The 16,366-nt window shown below is 45.8% G+C and overlaps 1 protein-coding gene across 8 annotated transcripts in view; it reads left to right on the top strand.

Moving 5' to 3' along the window:
* Positions 1-5,450: 5,450 nt before the first annotated feature.
* Positions 5,451-16,366, top strand: part of SUGCT (succinyl-CoA:glutarate-CoA transferase) — a 552,725-nt gene continuing 541,809 nt past the window's right edge. For 5 of the 8 annotated variants that reach the window (XR_009462532.1, XM_059728663.1, XM_059728662.1 and 2 more), the window contains exons 1-3: positions 5,451-5,605; positions 9,977-10,028; positions 10,124-10,197. Coding sequence is in view for 7 of the 8 variants with exons in the window: in XM_059728663.1 (XP_059584646.1) it covers positions 5,503-5,605; positions 9,977-10,028; positions 10,124-10,197 (229 nt within the window). In the remaining variant the exon portion in view is untranslated. The remainder of the gene's footprint in view (positions 5,606-9,976; positions 10,029-10,123; positions 10,198-16,366) is intronic. The other 3 variants (XM_059728666.1, XM_019483386.2, XM_014602492.3) reach the window with 3 other exon arrangements.

Raw genomic sequence — 16,366 nt, 5'->3', positions numbered from 1 at the left:
TATAGAGAGATAGAGCTAAGGTTTTCACATCCCCAAGCACAGACTTTAAGAACAACACCAACAATTATGAGAGGTGGCAACACGCCGGCATGGTGTAAAGTCAATCCTAGTCAAAGTGTTCAAAACGTACGAGCATTTTTGAGGCAGCTCATTGACGCCGCACGTGCAAAACCCAAGTTGTTCTTGGGGAGTTTTAACTGACTTTTGGGCTGCCTGTCAGCACTTCCTTAGGACTGCTTGCCACAAAATAAAGAAAGGCTTCACTTCAGATGACCCAGTCCTCACACAGTCACTGGCAGTTACAATGAACAATATAAAGTAAAGAAGAAGATACTCTTTTGAAGATACTCATCATTGCATACTCATTTGCATAGTCATTCACATGCTTTTCAGTGTACCCTAGTTCAGAGGTTCCTGAACCCACGGTACAGTAGGGTTGGCTGCCGGTCTGGAAGTGCTTGGCATACTGCAGACCAGCAGCCAACCCTTTTTTATATTCAGTATTTTTTTTATACTGAGTATAGAAAAGGGTTGGCTGCTGGTTTGCAGTATGCCTGTCACTTCTGGTCTGCAGTATGCTGATCTGCATTTTGCTGGTCCGTGGCCTAAAAAGGCTGGGAACCACTGCCCTAGTTTTTTCAGCAAATATGATAATTTTGAGCTTCCAATACCATAGTTAAGACCGGGCAGTGCTGGTGCAGCAGCTGCCCTGCAGTGGTAGGAGCTGGGGAAGAGTTCAGAGTCCTCACTCTTCAGTCATACAAGCAGGGAGGGAGGGAAGGGCAGAGCTGAATTAATGCATAGGCAAACTAGGCACATGTCTAGGGCCCTAAGTGAAGAAGAGGACCAGTTTTGCTTATTTTGCATATAATTATTGAGTGAAAAAAAGCAAAAGAAAAATTTCATCTTCAGCTGGGGGCCCATGAGTTTGTTTGCCTAGGGCCCACTAAAGGGTTAATCTGGCCCTGGAGAAGGGGCTGCTCAGAGCAAAGGCATTGAAGCCCTCCCAGGTTGAGAAGCAGCCTGAGCTATGGCTCAGGCAGGGATTGGTGTGCCCTGAGCACCTTTCAAGGGTGCTGAGGATTGCCATGCAATCTTAGCTCTGCCAGCTGAGGCTAAGGCCCAGGGGTTCCTGGCTAGGGTCTCTTGACCCCCTGCCGAGGATCAGGCCATTTGCCACATTTGGGATCAGGAAAGAATTTTACCCTGTGGTCAGATTGGTGCCGATGGTGGAGTGTTTGACTTGTTCTTGAATCACCGGAGTGCATTTTAGCAACCCTTGTCAGTGGTAATGCATAGTGGGTGCACGGGGGTGCACATGAACCCCCTGAGACCGCCGGTGCACTCCCTGTCAGGCCGTGCTCCCCGCTCAGGCAACAGGCAAGGGGTCAGGCAGGAGCACTGTGAATGCTGGCCAGGGAGTGCAAGCGCTGGATATAGCAGTGCAACCACTCACCAGTCAGTAAATTGTTGAGATTGGCTGCTGGGGGACCCCCACCTCCCAGTCAGTGCAATTGACCGGTCACTGACTGGTTGCTGTGGGGGCATGTGCCCCCCCTGACTAAGGCAGCAGCAGTTGTCCCACTGCTTTCTCTGTGGCAGATGAGGGTGTTTTTGATGTCTGGACAATATGTCTTGTAGCTGTGCCACAACATTGATTGCACAGTTTTAGGTATAGGCTAAACAGCCCTTGTAGGGGATGGTTTAGATATGGATGACCCTGCCTCCAAGCAAGGGGGATGGACTAGATCAGCGTTTCTCAGTCCATGGGTCATGACCCAAAAAGTGGGTTGCAAGAATATATGAAAGGGTCATGAACAAACTTTAAAAACGGATTATCCTTTAATGGAGAAAAACATGGAAAACCATGGGTTTTCCTTTGCAGGCTGGCAGAGTTACAGCCTGCAAGGGATGGTTTGGGCCAACCAAGTCCCACACACTCCTCCCTGCCCCACACACCCACTCCCTGCTTCACACAATGGGGATCTGGGAACAGGGGCAGCCAATTGAGAGTGAGGGCTAAATGGATTGGGACTGGCCATCCATGTTTACAAATGGTTCCTGGTACAAAAATGGTTGAGAACCACTGGATTAGATTACTTCCAGGGGTCCCTCCAAGCCATATTTTACTATGACTATGAAAGGTGCTGCAGGCATCAGTCAGGACATAAACTCAGAGATTTTGACTAGGAATCCACAGTGCTGAAAACCAGGGGAGCCACTGTGGGCTTTCTGAGCTTTCTGCCACAGAAAAGTGGCTCCAGTGTTTTTCTGCAGGCAAAGAGAGAGTGAAAGCTAACATGGCATTTCTGAGGGGTGCCTTGATGCCAATGAGGGGTGCCTTCAGTCTAAAATGGTTAAGAAGCCCTGGGAAAAAGACAATTACTTCCCTGGGGTAGTGCTAATACAGCAGGTCAGAGGAGTTGTAGTTTATCAAGATGAATAGTACCTTCAATGCCACTCCTGGGAGATGGCATGCAAGGGGTCACACTGGCAGGTGGGGGTCAAAGTAAAGGGGTGCAAAGTAGCTTGCTAATTTAGATAGCCTTTGCAGCACCCACTCCTCTTTGGCTTGTGCACTAAGAGCTGCCCCCTCCTGCTTCAGTGGATGTGAACCACTACAACAGCATCCCACCCACCCTGTTGGATTCCTCTTGTGTGCCTCAGTGCCCTTCTCATTGGCCATGCTTAGATTTTTGTGGGGGGTAAAAAAAGAGTCTGGTAGTCTCCTAAGTGCCACACAGTGATGGCATAAATATGCCACTCATTGTAACCTGTCCAGTTTTTATTTGTGCGTAAGCCTGTCTGTACAGACACTGTATTGAACTACAGTAAAAGAGCTAACAATGTAGACCCTTAAATTATAACGAGGAATCTGAGATTATAGTTAAAGTCTCAGGTACTCAGATGACTGGAGCAGTTCATATTCTCACACCTTTATTCACATTTGATATTTTTTTTCAAAGAAGAGTCTAAAAACTTTTGTTTTAAGCTAAGATCTTTGAAAAAACAAGAAAAGTATAAGGTTGCCAACTCATTTCAATTCAAGCATTGATTCATACTGAATCAATGCTCTGGGGAGTGTATGCTTTTCAAATTTAAGAATTAACCATCCTGAAAGGGCTACATTTCTCTATTAATTCACACCTAAATTGAAGGGACAACATAACCTGGGAAAAAAGAACTCAGGTATCTAAACTGTGTATAATTACAGGAGACATCTTATGTTACGGAGGCAGAGAGAAGTTTGTACAAACAAATCTATCTTCCTGCTATTTAATAGCACTTTCTATGTCCTAAATTTCACCATTTTATCTGTCTGATCATTCATTATAAATGTTGCTTGAATGGAACACTGTGAAGCCCTGATCATGCAATCGGATCCATGCAAGGTAAATGCTTGAGCCTGCACAATTCAAATGCGAAATATTCTCCTAGTAGCATTGCATAGATAATGTCTTAATATATTATGGACTAATAAATTCTTATTCCTTCAGATGCTAAATACTATTATCTGTAGCATACCCATTCTGCTCTCAGCTATATCAGTGTAAATCCAAAGTAACTCCATAGAAGTTAAGGAGGTTTTTCTGGATTCATATCAAAGCCTTGCTTGATGAAACAGTGGAGTAGGCTACCTTGCAGGGTCTATGGAACCTTTTTCTCCTGAAAATTTTAAGAGGAGGCCAGTCAAAACATCAATTGGAGATAATCTAGGTATAGTTGATTCTGCCTCAGGGCAGATTGGATTAGATAATTTTGAAGTTTGCTGCCCTACTCTTTATGATTCTTGGATAAATTAAACATCCAGAATAAAAGTATCTACTCAGGTAGCTAAGCCAGTATAACAACAGTGTTATATTGGTATGCTGATAAATTTTCCCTTGTATATAAGCACTAGTTACGTCAAAGTTCTAAGATATTTACTTGAATTGTTTCTGTTCTCAACATATATAACACATGAACTGAGTCTTTGTCTTATCAGGCTTTGTCAGGCAGAATATTTCATAAGCTACACCACTAGCCCAATTGTCTCAAGAAACAACTTTGCCCTTCCTTCTTTCACATGCTCTATAGGAATACTCAAGGCTTTGATTCCCAGCAAAATGATTTGGGGGAATCATCAGCAGCCCATTTGGTAATAATGTAACTACTGTGTCTACTTATATCTAGCACTGCAGAAGCTTCATGATTAAGTATTCCAAAGCAGGAATAGCAGCAATTGTCTTTCTCCAATGTTTCTTTCACAGCTCCTACAAAAAGCTGTGAAAATACAAACACGGTGACCTTTATCTGGAGAATTAACAAGCATCCCCTTATTCAGGCTGATTTCATTCAAAAAGTGAAGAACTTGGGTCAACCCCTGGAGAATAACCACCCATTTCTGTGCCAGCAGGGAATGTTTCTGTTTACTGGTACTGTTGGTGGTGGGGTGCAATATTAAAAACTGAGAAGGGCCCCATGCCAACCCCCTGATGCATGCCTGTGATCAGTCCAGGTTTTTGGATGTAGCCATGTCAGTCTAAGGACATAGGAAGGCAAGGTTCTTTGGATAAATGTGTTGTTCTTGTTTTTTTATTAGACCAACTGAGTAGTTGGGAAAAAGAGTTCTTGGCAAACTTTTGGGTGCAGTCACCCTTCTTCAGGCTTAGGGAGCCTCTGCTGTTCTGAGACTCCAAGAAATGAAACCATTTCTTGGAGTCTCAGAACAGCAGAGGCTCCCTATGCTTGGAAAAGGGTGACTGTGCTCAAAAGCTTGCCAAAAACTTTTTTTCCCCAGCTACTCAGTTGGTCTAATAAAAGATATCACATCTACGCAAAGAACCTTGCCTGGTTGTGATCACTCTACCAACTTACAGAAAAGCAGATTGGTGCAGAGACTTTCCCTCACACTGTCTGTTGAACCAAGCAGGGTTACTCCCCCCCAATTCCTCAAGGGTCAGTGTGGTAGAGGCGGTATCGTTTATTAGACAGCTACAACCTTTATCCCATTTCTCAAGGGCGGGATTTATGCCCTTCTTGGGCTATGTGAAGCACCTGGACTTTAACACTTCAGATGTGGCTGACAAATGAGCATGGAGAGCCAAAACCACTCCTCTGGGAGAAACCCCCCCCCCCCAAGCAATCGCACCCTGGCAGAGCCCAAGCCGCGACCTGCTGGCTGCGCACCGCACACCAGCTATCAGGCTGCAGCCACGCCCCCTCCCCCGCACCTGCGTATTGCGCTAGGCTGAGAACAATTTCACTCTACCGAGGGGCAGAGGAACACATTGAAACCTGCGCCTGCGCAGTGCGCCAGAACAGGAGCGTTCTTACTCTCTACGGAGTGGGGGAAAAAAAGAAAAAAAAAAAGAGGACACCGCGCTTGCGCAATTCGCACGGGTGGGCACTTTTTCACACCAGCCCCTCCCAGGCGCTGGGGTGGTACTGTCCTCCCCTTAGGTCTCCGCCCACTGCTGGCGGGGTGTAGCTGCGAGCTCCCTGGCGCTGTTGGCTGGGGGGATGCTGCGCGCGGGGCTGGGACGAAGCGTGGGGCTCAGGCCCCTCCGGCCCAGCGCGCTAGGGGCGGCCGCGTGCACGGCCCGCAGCAGCGGCCGGCTGCCAGGTAGCTGCGTGGGCGGGCAGGGGCTCGGCAGGAGCGAGCGGGGGGGGGGGCGTGACGAGAGTGGGGTGTCCCGCTACCGTATTTTCTCGCCTACCTGCGCACTCCTCCTCCACGTCAATTGCACTCCCCCAACTGAGGGTGCATGAAGTGTGGAAGCCCCCGGGTGCGATCCCTGCCTTGCCTCGCAGGGCAGCAGCCCAGGGAGTCGGTTGGCTCCTTACAGCAGTCTTTTCCCCCTGTAAATGTCCTGGTGGCTCATGCCTCTTTCTCCTGGCCCTTGGGCTGGCTGCTGGGCTCGCTGTTTTGCAGCCACCTGAGCTGTTCCACGTGGCTCTTTAGCTCTTATTCCAAATCCCAGCTCCATTGGCTGAGACCAGGCTTCAGCAGCCGCTAGGGATTCAGCTTTGGTTGTGCAGAATGAGGAAAGGGAACTCAGCTAAAGATTAGGCTCTGAGGGGCTGTGACTGGCCAAATCTTTTTTTTCCCCCACCCTTCCTTTTTGCCTTTCAACAGCAAGGTCTGAGCTATGTTTGGGGGCATGTGGTATGCGAGAAAATAAGATCATGTCTTGTCACTGCAGCACACCAGAATTGCCCTGGTTTTGGAGTGTGCTACTCCTGTTAGCATTAAGAGAAGTTCATTTTGGTGACTGATTTATTTAGTTTTTGATTGGATCAGGGATTGGACTTTACTCCTCAGTTTGGCTGCATCGGCCTCGTTATTGACCTGATTCCATGTGACCGCTCTTCTTTCCTCCTCCCCCAGTGGAAGGTCCCAGGAGGATTTAATATTCCGCTGTGGGTGGGAAACACTTTCAAGCATTTGGATTTGAATGTGGCCAGCTCAGACGGAAAACTGATATGTTCATGTTAAAAATAAAGGGAGAGTTGGGCGGGCCTGGGTCAGAGGCAAAGACTAGGAAGGTGCTGATGGTAGTTGTAGTACCATCAATATAAAAAAGGCAGGGCAGAGTTGCACCTTATAGACCAGAGGTGGGCAGTTATTTTGGGCGGAGGGCCACTTACTGAGTTTTGGCAAGCCATCAAGGGCCGCATGACAGGCAGCCAGGGGCAGATGAATATTAACTTTATAAATTTTTTAGGGGCCCCGCGGGCCAGATAGAATGGCCTGGTGGGCCACATCCAGCCTGCAGGCAGCATTTTGCCCACCCCTGTTATAGACCAACTAATTCGGAGATGCATTGGAAGCAACAGCTAACTAGCAGCTGATGAACTGAGCAGTTGATTAAAGTTTATGCATGTCTGAATAGGTTAGTCTGAGGTGCGGCTCTGCCCTGCTTTCTGCCTAAATTCAGACTAACACAATTAACTGCCTCTCAGCCATATAAAGAGTGTGTCTACATTTCTAGTGTTGATATCCAGCTGCTTGCAGATGCAAGCAATCAAGTGGGGTCTAGTTTTAGTCCTAAGCAACCTGTTGCAGAGCTTTTTACTGTTTTTAGGAATCTGTAATTCTCTCGTGCAAACCATTTTTTTTCTTTCTCCCCCTTTAATGAAGAAAACTCGCTTCTGTTGGCAATTTAAAGGCAGAACTGAGATCTTCATTTTCCTGTTTACTTATTTAAAAAGCACATAAGAAATAATGACAACTGCACTACAATTGTTAGTTTCAGGATAAAAAATATCCTAACTCTAATATACTATAAAATAGCTTTCTGCATTGGTTGGTTACTTACGTTGTTTAAATATATACCGACAGAAATGACTTCCCTGTTTGTTAAAAATTGTGGGAGTCTTGAGTTTAAAACAGAAGACTGAGAGGGGATTTGATAAAAGCAGCTACCTGAAGGGTGGTTCCAAAAAGGATGCAGACTTTTCTTGGTGGTGACGGAAGAAGGAGCAATGGTCTCAAGTTGCAGCAAGGGAAGTTTAGGTTGGATGTTAGGAAATACTTTCTCACCAGGAGTGTAGTAAATGGGTTACCTAGACAGTCTGTGGAATCTCCATCCTTGGGAGATTTTTAAGACCCAGCTCAACAAAGCCCTGGCTAAAATAATCTAGTTGAGCATGGGGTTGGACTAGATGACCTCCTGAGGTCCCTTCCAACCCTAATTTTCTATGATTCTAAAACACTTTCAGGCCGTGGAAAGAAGTGCTGATTGAAGTACTTCATATGACTTGGAAATGTTTCAGGCAGTGAATGTACAGACATGGATGGCCAAAAAAGCACTTAAAAAATGGTCCAAGTGCTTTAGAAGTGATCCTTAAAGAATGAGGAACATCTTTGAAACACTTCCTGAAATGCTTGTATGCTCCAGCAGTGTGGTAGGGGTTTGTTTCATTCTTTGATATTCTGTAGTGGTCCACATCTCCCTTCCCTCTTTTCCCCCATGGAGGGCGAGTGGGAAGAAGAGCTAAGGAGACAGCAATGGCGGACTTTCCTGCATGCTCTACTGTACTTGGGAACCTCTGGAAGTTCTGGAGGCCATGAGGCATGTAGGGATTACAGGCATGCAGGAGCTCTCCAACCAGGGGAAGCATGCTATTATGACAATTTTGAAGTGCTTTGGTGGGAACATGGTACTAAAGCCCTCCAAATTTGTGCTCCAAACTGGAGTGAAGTCTGAGGTGTTTCAAATGTATGTTTGACCGCAGTCTCTGAGTCTACGAAGTTTGTGGCCTATGGCCAGACTGGACTGAATGAACCAGATCCCGTCTAGTCTTGGAAGTTTGTGGCCTTGTTTTTTGTCTCTCTGAGAGACCTATTTGTGAAAGGTGCATGTGATTGTCTAATGGTACAGGATAAGAATTGGGAGCTTTATAATCTGGACTAGCTAACAGTTTGGGGGAGGTTGGAAAAAAGGAGAGCTGGGTTTGAGAAATTTGGACCTTCTGTCTTCTATAGATGTGCTTGTGGAACTGTACTTGTAAGTAAAGCTGTGATTCATATGACTAGCCTCACTCTTAAATGGGATGACCACCCTGCTTGAAACTTAAGCATATACTTAAGTTTCTTGCTCAACTAGGGCCCGTAAATGAGTTGATTGATGCTTGACAAAGCTCTAAGTGATTTATATTAAGACTGTGCACACAGGTACTTTATATTTTTATCCAGTATTGTTGTTAGAATTTTCCAGTCTCTCCGTATGTCCTGTCCCACAAACAACTAAGAAGCATATATTTCAACAAGCAAATTTTTAACATACTGTCTGGTCTGCATATTTTGCACTTCCCTGGCAGCAGTAGTGACAGTAGCAACAAAAAATAACAAAAATATTGAAACCCAAGGAGAGATTTGTACTCATTAAGCAAAATGTTTTAAGAATCAAGAATGGAATGCTGCATTTTTTTTCACTGTGCCATGTTTTCAATGAAAATATTTTTAGTAGTAACCTTGAATTCCCAATGCTTTCTAATGTTCTGTATGCATACTTTGTGACACAGAGAGGGAGCATTTAAAACATAGAGAAATTATGTAGAAGATTGATGTCTCTCTTCCTTGCTTGAGCAAATACAGAGATGTTTTTCCTGGCATTGCCATGCAACCTTTGTAGTGTTTACAGAATGCTGATTGCATGTCATATAATGTAAGTAAAGAAAAATGCATTGCTGTAGTAGTATCAGAACAACTCGTACATAATTATTTAAGCTTCTCTACATCCCTCTGAGGGAGGGAAGCAGGGTGATCTTCATTTTATGGGTAGAAAAACTGAGCCACAGAGAGGTGAAGTGCCCAAGGACACCTGGGAAATCATTCCTCCCAATGGCATTTAGTGCCTTTGGTATTTTCAGGGATGGCAGAAGTGCTATGGGGAGAAGGGGAAACTAAAAGGGAAGATAATGTGCTGATAGATAGGACCCTGTGTTTACCCTTTATACATGCTAAAGGACGGAACAAACATTTCCCTGGTTGGTACATCTTGTCTGCTTTTTAAAGTGCCCTTTACAACATGAAAAAAAACATTTGCCACACTTCTGTTTGCATAGGTCAAATCTTTCAGCATGTGGGGACTCTGCTTGTGTCAATATGTTGTTAGTTTTAATATGTCCATGTTCTTGATATTGATTGTTGTGGTTTTTATTAGATCTTTCTTTGGTTTGCTCATTCTAAGTTTCAAACTTGCATTTGTGAACAGCAAATTTAAAAAATAACTAAAGCATTTACACTACCGCTAAAAGGAGTCTAAACTTGGTTTTGTAATACTAAACACATTAGCAGTGCTTTCCTGCTTTGAGTTGTTTAATAATAAATGTTAACTAATTAATTCTCATGTCAAGAAGAGACAGTTTTATTTATCCTTAATTAACACACGAGAACAGAGAATAATAAAGGAGATATTTCAAACTTTAGCAGAAGGATGCAAGTCTTCCGAAAAACAAAACACTGAATCTGTTTTATTTTCCTTTTAAGGTGGTAATATCCTGAAGCCACTGGATGGTGTGAAAATTCTTGATCTGACAAGGTTTGTAATATCTGCTTGTAATGCAACATAGCCTTTCTAGATTTAAATGCTTTGGTAAAACAACTAAGAAAATCTATTCTTGTTTAATGCTGCAGGGTGCTTGCAGGACCCTTTGCAACAATGAATTTAGGAGACCTAGGAGCAGAAGTTATTAAAGTGGAAAAACCAGGTAAGGCTTCTTTATATCGTAAGAATGTCTTTCAATATTAGTTATAATCTGTTCTTAGTTTTCTGTTCTCCCCCCTTTGTGCTGTTGTGAAGAGTGCCCTGCACCATGTGGAAAATCTGTTTGAATTATAGTTGGGACTTTTAAGGAGAAAAATGCAGATTATCCCCTTTAAAGGAGGAAACTACAGGAGAAGCCTTTCAGCCTGCAAGGAGCTGCTTGGCGCTGGGAGGAGTGGGGGAAGTGCAATTGCAGGCAGGGAGCACCACATGCATGTTCACGCGTTAACATGTGGCTGACATATAGCCAAGCAGGGTGGTGGAAGCAGCCCTGGCAGCTGGTAAGTCTATGGGGGGAAGGGGTTAGAGGGCAAGGGCATGGGAATTGTCTGGGGTGCTGCATGGGCCACGTGTGTGGAGGGAGGGAGGTGTCCAGGTGTCGGGGCTGCGGTGGGGCAGGGGAGCTGAGACAGTGTTCAATGCCTTTGGGTGGGCCCCGCTACCAGCGCCATGGAGCTGGGCTCATTGGTGGCACCAAATGCCACTTTAGCCCCCTGTCCCTCTTCAGTCCCTCTAGCAGAGGAAGGGAGCACAGGGGGGTCCTTCGGGGGTGGCGGGTCACTGTGTGGCCTGGGTGGAGGTGCCAGGGATCAGTGCCCATGGTGTCAGGGACCGGGCGGCCAGAAGACGCTGCCCAGGGTAGGGCTGTGGCCAGCCACCTTGTTCTAGCAGAGGATGGGGGGATGCCACCTCCTCCTCCTTCCAGCCAATGATGGGGCCTGGAACTTCTCGCCCTCCTCTTGTCTGGAGCATGGTCAGGCTGAGTGTGGTGTTGGTCTTCCCCTCCGTGCCCCAGCCCCAACCGCAGCCTGCAACATGGTGCCCCAGCTGCTGCCTGTGATTCTACATATGGTTCACTGCATGTACCTCACCCTGCAGACCACTATCCTGTGAGTCCATGCAGGGTTGGGCAGCTGAGGGCCCACTCTGGCAGGGCTGGAGGGGCAAGAGGCTGCAGGTCCAGGGTGAGGGGCACCAGCAGGGCTGAGTGTGTTGTGAGGTGGGGTCAGCAGGGCCAGGGGGGTTGTGGGGTGGGAGTGAGGGGCACCAGCATGGCCTGGGGGGTGGGGGACTTAGTTGGAAGTGAGGGGCATGACCAGGAGGACTGTGGGTTGGGAGTGAGGGAGACTGGTGGGGATTGGGGCTGCAGATCGGGAGTAAGGGGCATCAGCAGGGTTGGGCCTGTGGGTTCGGAGTGTGGGACACCACTGGGAACAGGGGCTTTTGGTTGGGAGTGAGGGGCACCGATGTGGGGAGGAGCAGGGCACTGGCATATTAGGACTGCTCAGTGCCACAGAACAGTAGGGCAACAGCCGCAGCTGGATCCATGTCCTGGTGAGTGAAGGGGTCAAGGAGAGCTTTGATTTTTTTTCTGTGATAAAGCCCCCCCCCCCCAATCAAATTCCAAAATATTAGGATTTATTTTATTGTATTGATTGAGGCACTGGTAGGCTTCCAAATTTCTTTAATATACATCTATAAATATATCAATAAAACATTGTGTTAAACTGATAAATATGTATATACTGGCATTTCATTTTAAATGCAGAAAAACATGAATTTTAGTGTTGTTTTTTTAAATCTGAGTGTGTGTGTGTGTGTGTGGTTTGTTCATTGTTTTTCTTGGTGGTTTTTTTTGTTTTTAATGGGTGAATTTATGATTTCTTAAACAGGGATCCTGGTTTTCTCTGTTTATCAAGGCCCTGGGGGTGTATAGTCTAATGGCCAGGCAAGGAATATCATGATGCGACTTTTTGGATGGTGAGGAAAGGGTATAATGTCACGACTTAAATGCTGTTGGTGGCTGTGAAAGATAGTGCAAAGTACACATTATACTTGTTTGCTCCTACTATCATTCACAATTGCTTTTTAGGGAGTGTCACAGGATGGTGTCCTAAGGGTCGCCGTGCTCTCCCCTAGCGCCCCCTTAACGTGTCAAGTCAACCTAAAAGCACCTTCAATTTTCACCTGCCACGTCTTTGATGTAAAGTATATATTAGGGAGGCTGCCTTTCTGTCTTCCTGGCCACGGCTTCCTGCTGTACACTGGCCCTGTTCGATAATGGGCTTTCTGTACACCCCAGTCTTATGGGCTATGCGTGGCTCCAGCCACCCCTTTACCACTCCCCTAGCCTCACTGATGTAACGGATGTTGTTCGGTCTCACCCAATGTCTCACTGGCACCTGGGCTTTCCACAGCCGTGTCTCGCTCTGCGACTCACTGGGCGCTTGGGGTTGGCACAACCCCAGTGCTGTGCCCTCTCTGGCGCTTGGGGTTGGCACACCCCCAGTGCTGCGCCCTTCCCTGGGGCTTCTCAGTTGCTGCCCCCTTCTCTGGGGCTGGGGTCTCCACACTACTGTGGGCCCCCTATGAGGCCTCCTGCATCCCCTTATAGCCTCACCCAAGCCACTGGTCAAACAGCAAACAAAACATCAGCCCCTGGGCTATAACATAAATTCATGCTGCTCGGCTAAAAACATCATTCAAGCCACCCCAAGGGTGCTCCATCTCTCACCAGTATCAAGCCACTCATGCATTCAGGCCTCTTCCCTTTCCTCGCTCAGGCAGAGCTCCTTCCCCCTTGGCTGCCAGCAGGGAATTGCCTGCCTGGCCTCAGCCCTGGGGTTTAAATGGGGGCCAGGCCCTGCCCCTTCCGGTCAGCTGACCGCTAGCAGGTGTGGGTCACTGGTTCCCTCCGATTGCCATGGTAACCCACAGCTGGGCTCCTTCCTCACTGCTCCAGAAGTAGCAGGCACCTTAGTGCCCTGCTACACGCAGTTTATGAGAATATATTGATTTAAGAGCGAGAAGAGTTAGGACTAACCTAACCCTACTCTACTAACAGAAATAGTTTGAAATGAAGAAATGGTTCATGTACCTCGAATTGGAAACCACACTGATGGCATCGCTGATTACTGGTGACACAATACACTTTATGTGGTGACTTTTGCCAGATCTTGCCAGGTGGTGGCCCTACAATTAGCACTGTATATTACCCCGTGAAATATCTCTGATTCTATGGGCATCTTTACACATGCTTTACAGCATCTCATGTATTCAGTGTCCTGCACTTCAGAATGGTGGCAAGGGTGCTGTAATTAAAGCTCATTGAACAAACTTTAGTTAAAGCCCCCCCCTGCCATTTTGAAACATGGGGGTTCTGAATACATGGGACCCCGAGTCTGCTGGAGCATCTAACTAGATCACTCCAGTGACTCGATTAGTCGAGTCGGCTGCACCACCACTAATTTGAGCATGTGGGAGCAGGTGTCGGACACATGTATAAGTGCCCTATAGCTTCATCACTTGTTTCTCAGGGAGGTCTTGGAAGTGCTGCAGAAGCACTCCCATTCTGTTTGACCTCTGGAAGGAAAATACACCATCTGCTTTTACAGCTGGATTTTGTGAATCTTTGGCATCTGGCATATTAATCAGACATCTGTTACTTATCGAAACACCAAGCTTGTAACTGGTCACTCCGGGCTCTTTTCTCCCATTAGTACTCAGTGGATTTCCACATCTAACTCCCACTAATGTAACAGAAACCTGTGTGCTTGTGCAAAATTTTAATATTGGGTTCCTGACACTATTAATCTTAATAGTCTTAATTTTGTCTGATCCTTTATTGCAGCAATTATGAATTGTAGGACTGGTGCTTCTCACTACAGGGGTGCAATAAAAGGCTTCTTAACAGTGCCTGGATCCCAAAAAGTGATATAGCCAGACCCCACAATATATGTAATAAATTAAGTCTTCCTACTTATCGATATTTGATGTACTGGAATCCTAGAAGGTCCATGCACTGATGCACTTTCTTTCCCCCCTTCAATTCTACAGTAATTACCACGTGCAGTGTAGTCCTAGGGAGTGGTGATTGTCAGAGCTTTTGTAATGAGCTTTCAACATCTATATGTCATAACACTTTCATTTGGCAGCATATGAAATTGGATTTGTACAAAGGAGAAAAAAATGCCATATTCATTTTAACCCAAAATGAAGATTTCTCTCGTTCAACTTTGGGGGCGGGGAGGGATGGGGGAATTCCTTGTCTTGGATTCAAGTACAAGGTAGGGTATGTGGTGGTGGTGGCAGCTACTACTGTTGTTCCTACAGTTCTGACTCCAGCCTGAGCCCGAGTTGCTGTCAGAGTCAGAGCTGCAGAAGCCACCTGCACCCTGCAGCTTCTGCCCCCTCCCCTCTACTGCATACTAGTGAATGTGGCTCCAGCTCCATCCTGATCTGGGGCTAGAGCTGTTGCTGTTGCCGATGCTGTGTGGCCTGGCAGGGGACGGAGGTTCCATGTGCTCCATGTCCTGCACCTGACAGTAAGCCATGGGAGGGGGCAGAGCCTGTGGGAGGCAGGTTGGGGGAGCAGAGACTGCAGTGGGGCAGAAACTGTTGGGACCAGGTAGTAGGGGGACAGAGGCTGCTAAGGGCATCATCAGCAGAGACACAAGCACTGAAGCGGGAGGACAAATGATGGGGGCAAGAGGGCTGCCTGCCCTCCCCTCCTTTCTCCCTCACACCTCCCTGCTGCTGTTTTCAAATTTAAGGCTAACCTCTGATAATTAGATTCTATTCATGGGAAATGATAACAAATTTATACATTTTCCATATAGAATCTAATTATTGGGGCATCATCTTACATTCAAGTAATCTTGAATTTGGATGGATATGGTAACAAGGATTGATTTGGATGGATGAAAAAAATGAATGTTTTTTGTCTGTAAGTCATTATTGGTGTATTTATTTGGACGTAGTCAAGGTGTCAGAAGGCGGCAACAAAATGGACACTGGTATTTTCAACATTCAAATCCATGTTCCATGTGTGAGAATTTGCTGTCACTTTTTTTTTTTCTATCTCTGTCAAGTCCTCCATACTACCCACCCTAGTATGTTTAATTTTAGATAATATGCTTAGTTCTATCCCTTTGCAAGGTTCTCAACTCTCAAACATAGTTGTTGTTATAGTTTTTAAAATCTTGATGCTTCCTGGCTGTCCCTTCCAAAGGAAGAGAGAGTGCCCAGGAGCTGTCCTTGGGGTTTTTTAATTAGCTGATGGGTGCCCACATAGGAACCAATATAGATGCATAGAAACTGGTACAGTTAAAAGTTAGGGGTAAGTCTTCCATACCTAGATTAGGAAAAGCAACATTTAGTCCTGTCTGTACTAATTCTAAAGGCTATCCTGTGTTTATAAATGTCTCTATTGAAAATACACAAAAATGGTCCTTTAGGGGGAAGAACCCCCCTAAAATCTGGACCAGATTTAAGTTGAAAGTATCCCTTTAAACTTTTGTGAACAACATTTTGGTAAGGCAAACAAGAAATAGAAATTTGTGTCCCACCAAGGAGATGATGTTGATTTCTATTGCATTAGCCCAATGTTATGAATTTTAAAGTGTATTTTGTACTGTGACAAAATAAACACGCACGTAACATGCACACTAGGACACATCTCATGCAAATAAGGGGGAAAGCAGGTGTTTTCCCATGGTGGTATTCTGTTTCAGTAGTTTAATTCTCTCTGAGCTAAAGCCTTCCTATGTGAACTTAAGCAGGAGGAGTACATGTTGCTGCTCAAAAGCGAATACAGAGATAATTATTTTCTTCCTGAGTTTGGTCATTAAAGTGGCAGTAAGTTAGAGAGATGAAGTAGCATTAAGTCAGTAGGTGGATTGGTATCATATGAAACAAGCAATTGGTGTTTACTAAAAAAATTTCAGTGCTTTACTATATTTTTACATTAATTTTGCAATACTTTTTGATGGTGTTGCACTGACCTTAAATATTGTTTGTAAGTCCTTTGATTCATGGAATAAAAGGGGGTTTTGCTAACTTGTCCATCTCTCCTGAGATTAATTCTAATGCTATCAGGGTGCTCAATGCTGTCATCCAGCCCACAGGCCTCCCCATGGGTCCAAAAATTTGGTGGCTGAGCAGTGGTAGTGTTAATTGCCACTCTCCAGTTGCCAAATTTCCAGACTCCTGGGGAACCTTGCAGGTAGATTAGCATGGTCCTGTGTGCTAGATTGGTTAGTGTGGGTCCGAATCTGGCCCACTGACTGGCCCTGTACTCGTGTGGGACCAAAAGGTTGATATCCATGGCTCTA

Source organism: Alligator mississippiensis, chromosome 5, assembly GCF_030867095.1.
Source record: "Alligator mississippiensis isolate rAllMis1 chromosome 5, rAllMis1, whole genome shotgun sequence".
NCBI classification, from domain to species: domain Eukaryota; kingdom Metazoa; phylum Chordata; order Crocodylia; family Alligatoridae; genus Alligator; species Alligator mississippiensis.
Note: the sequence above shows the minus strand (reverse complement) of the source record. Positions and strands in the feature narration are given on the sequence as shown.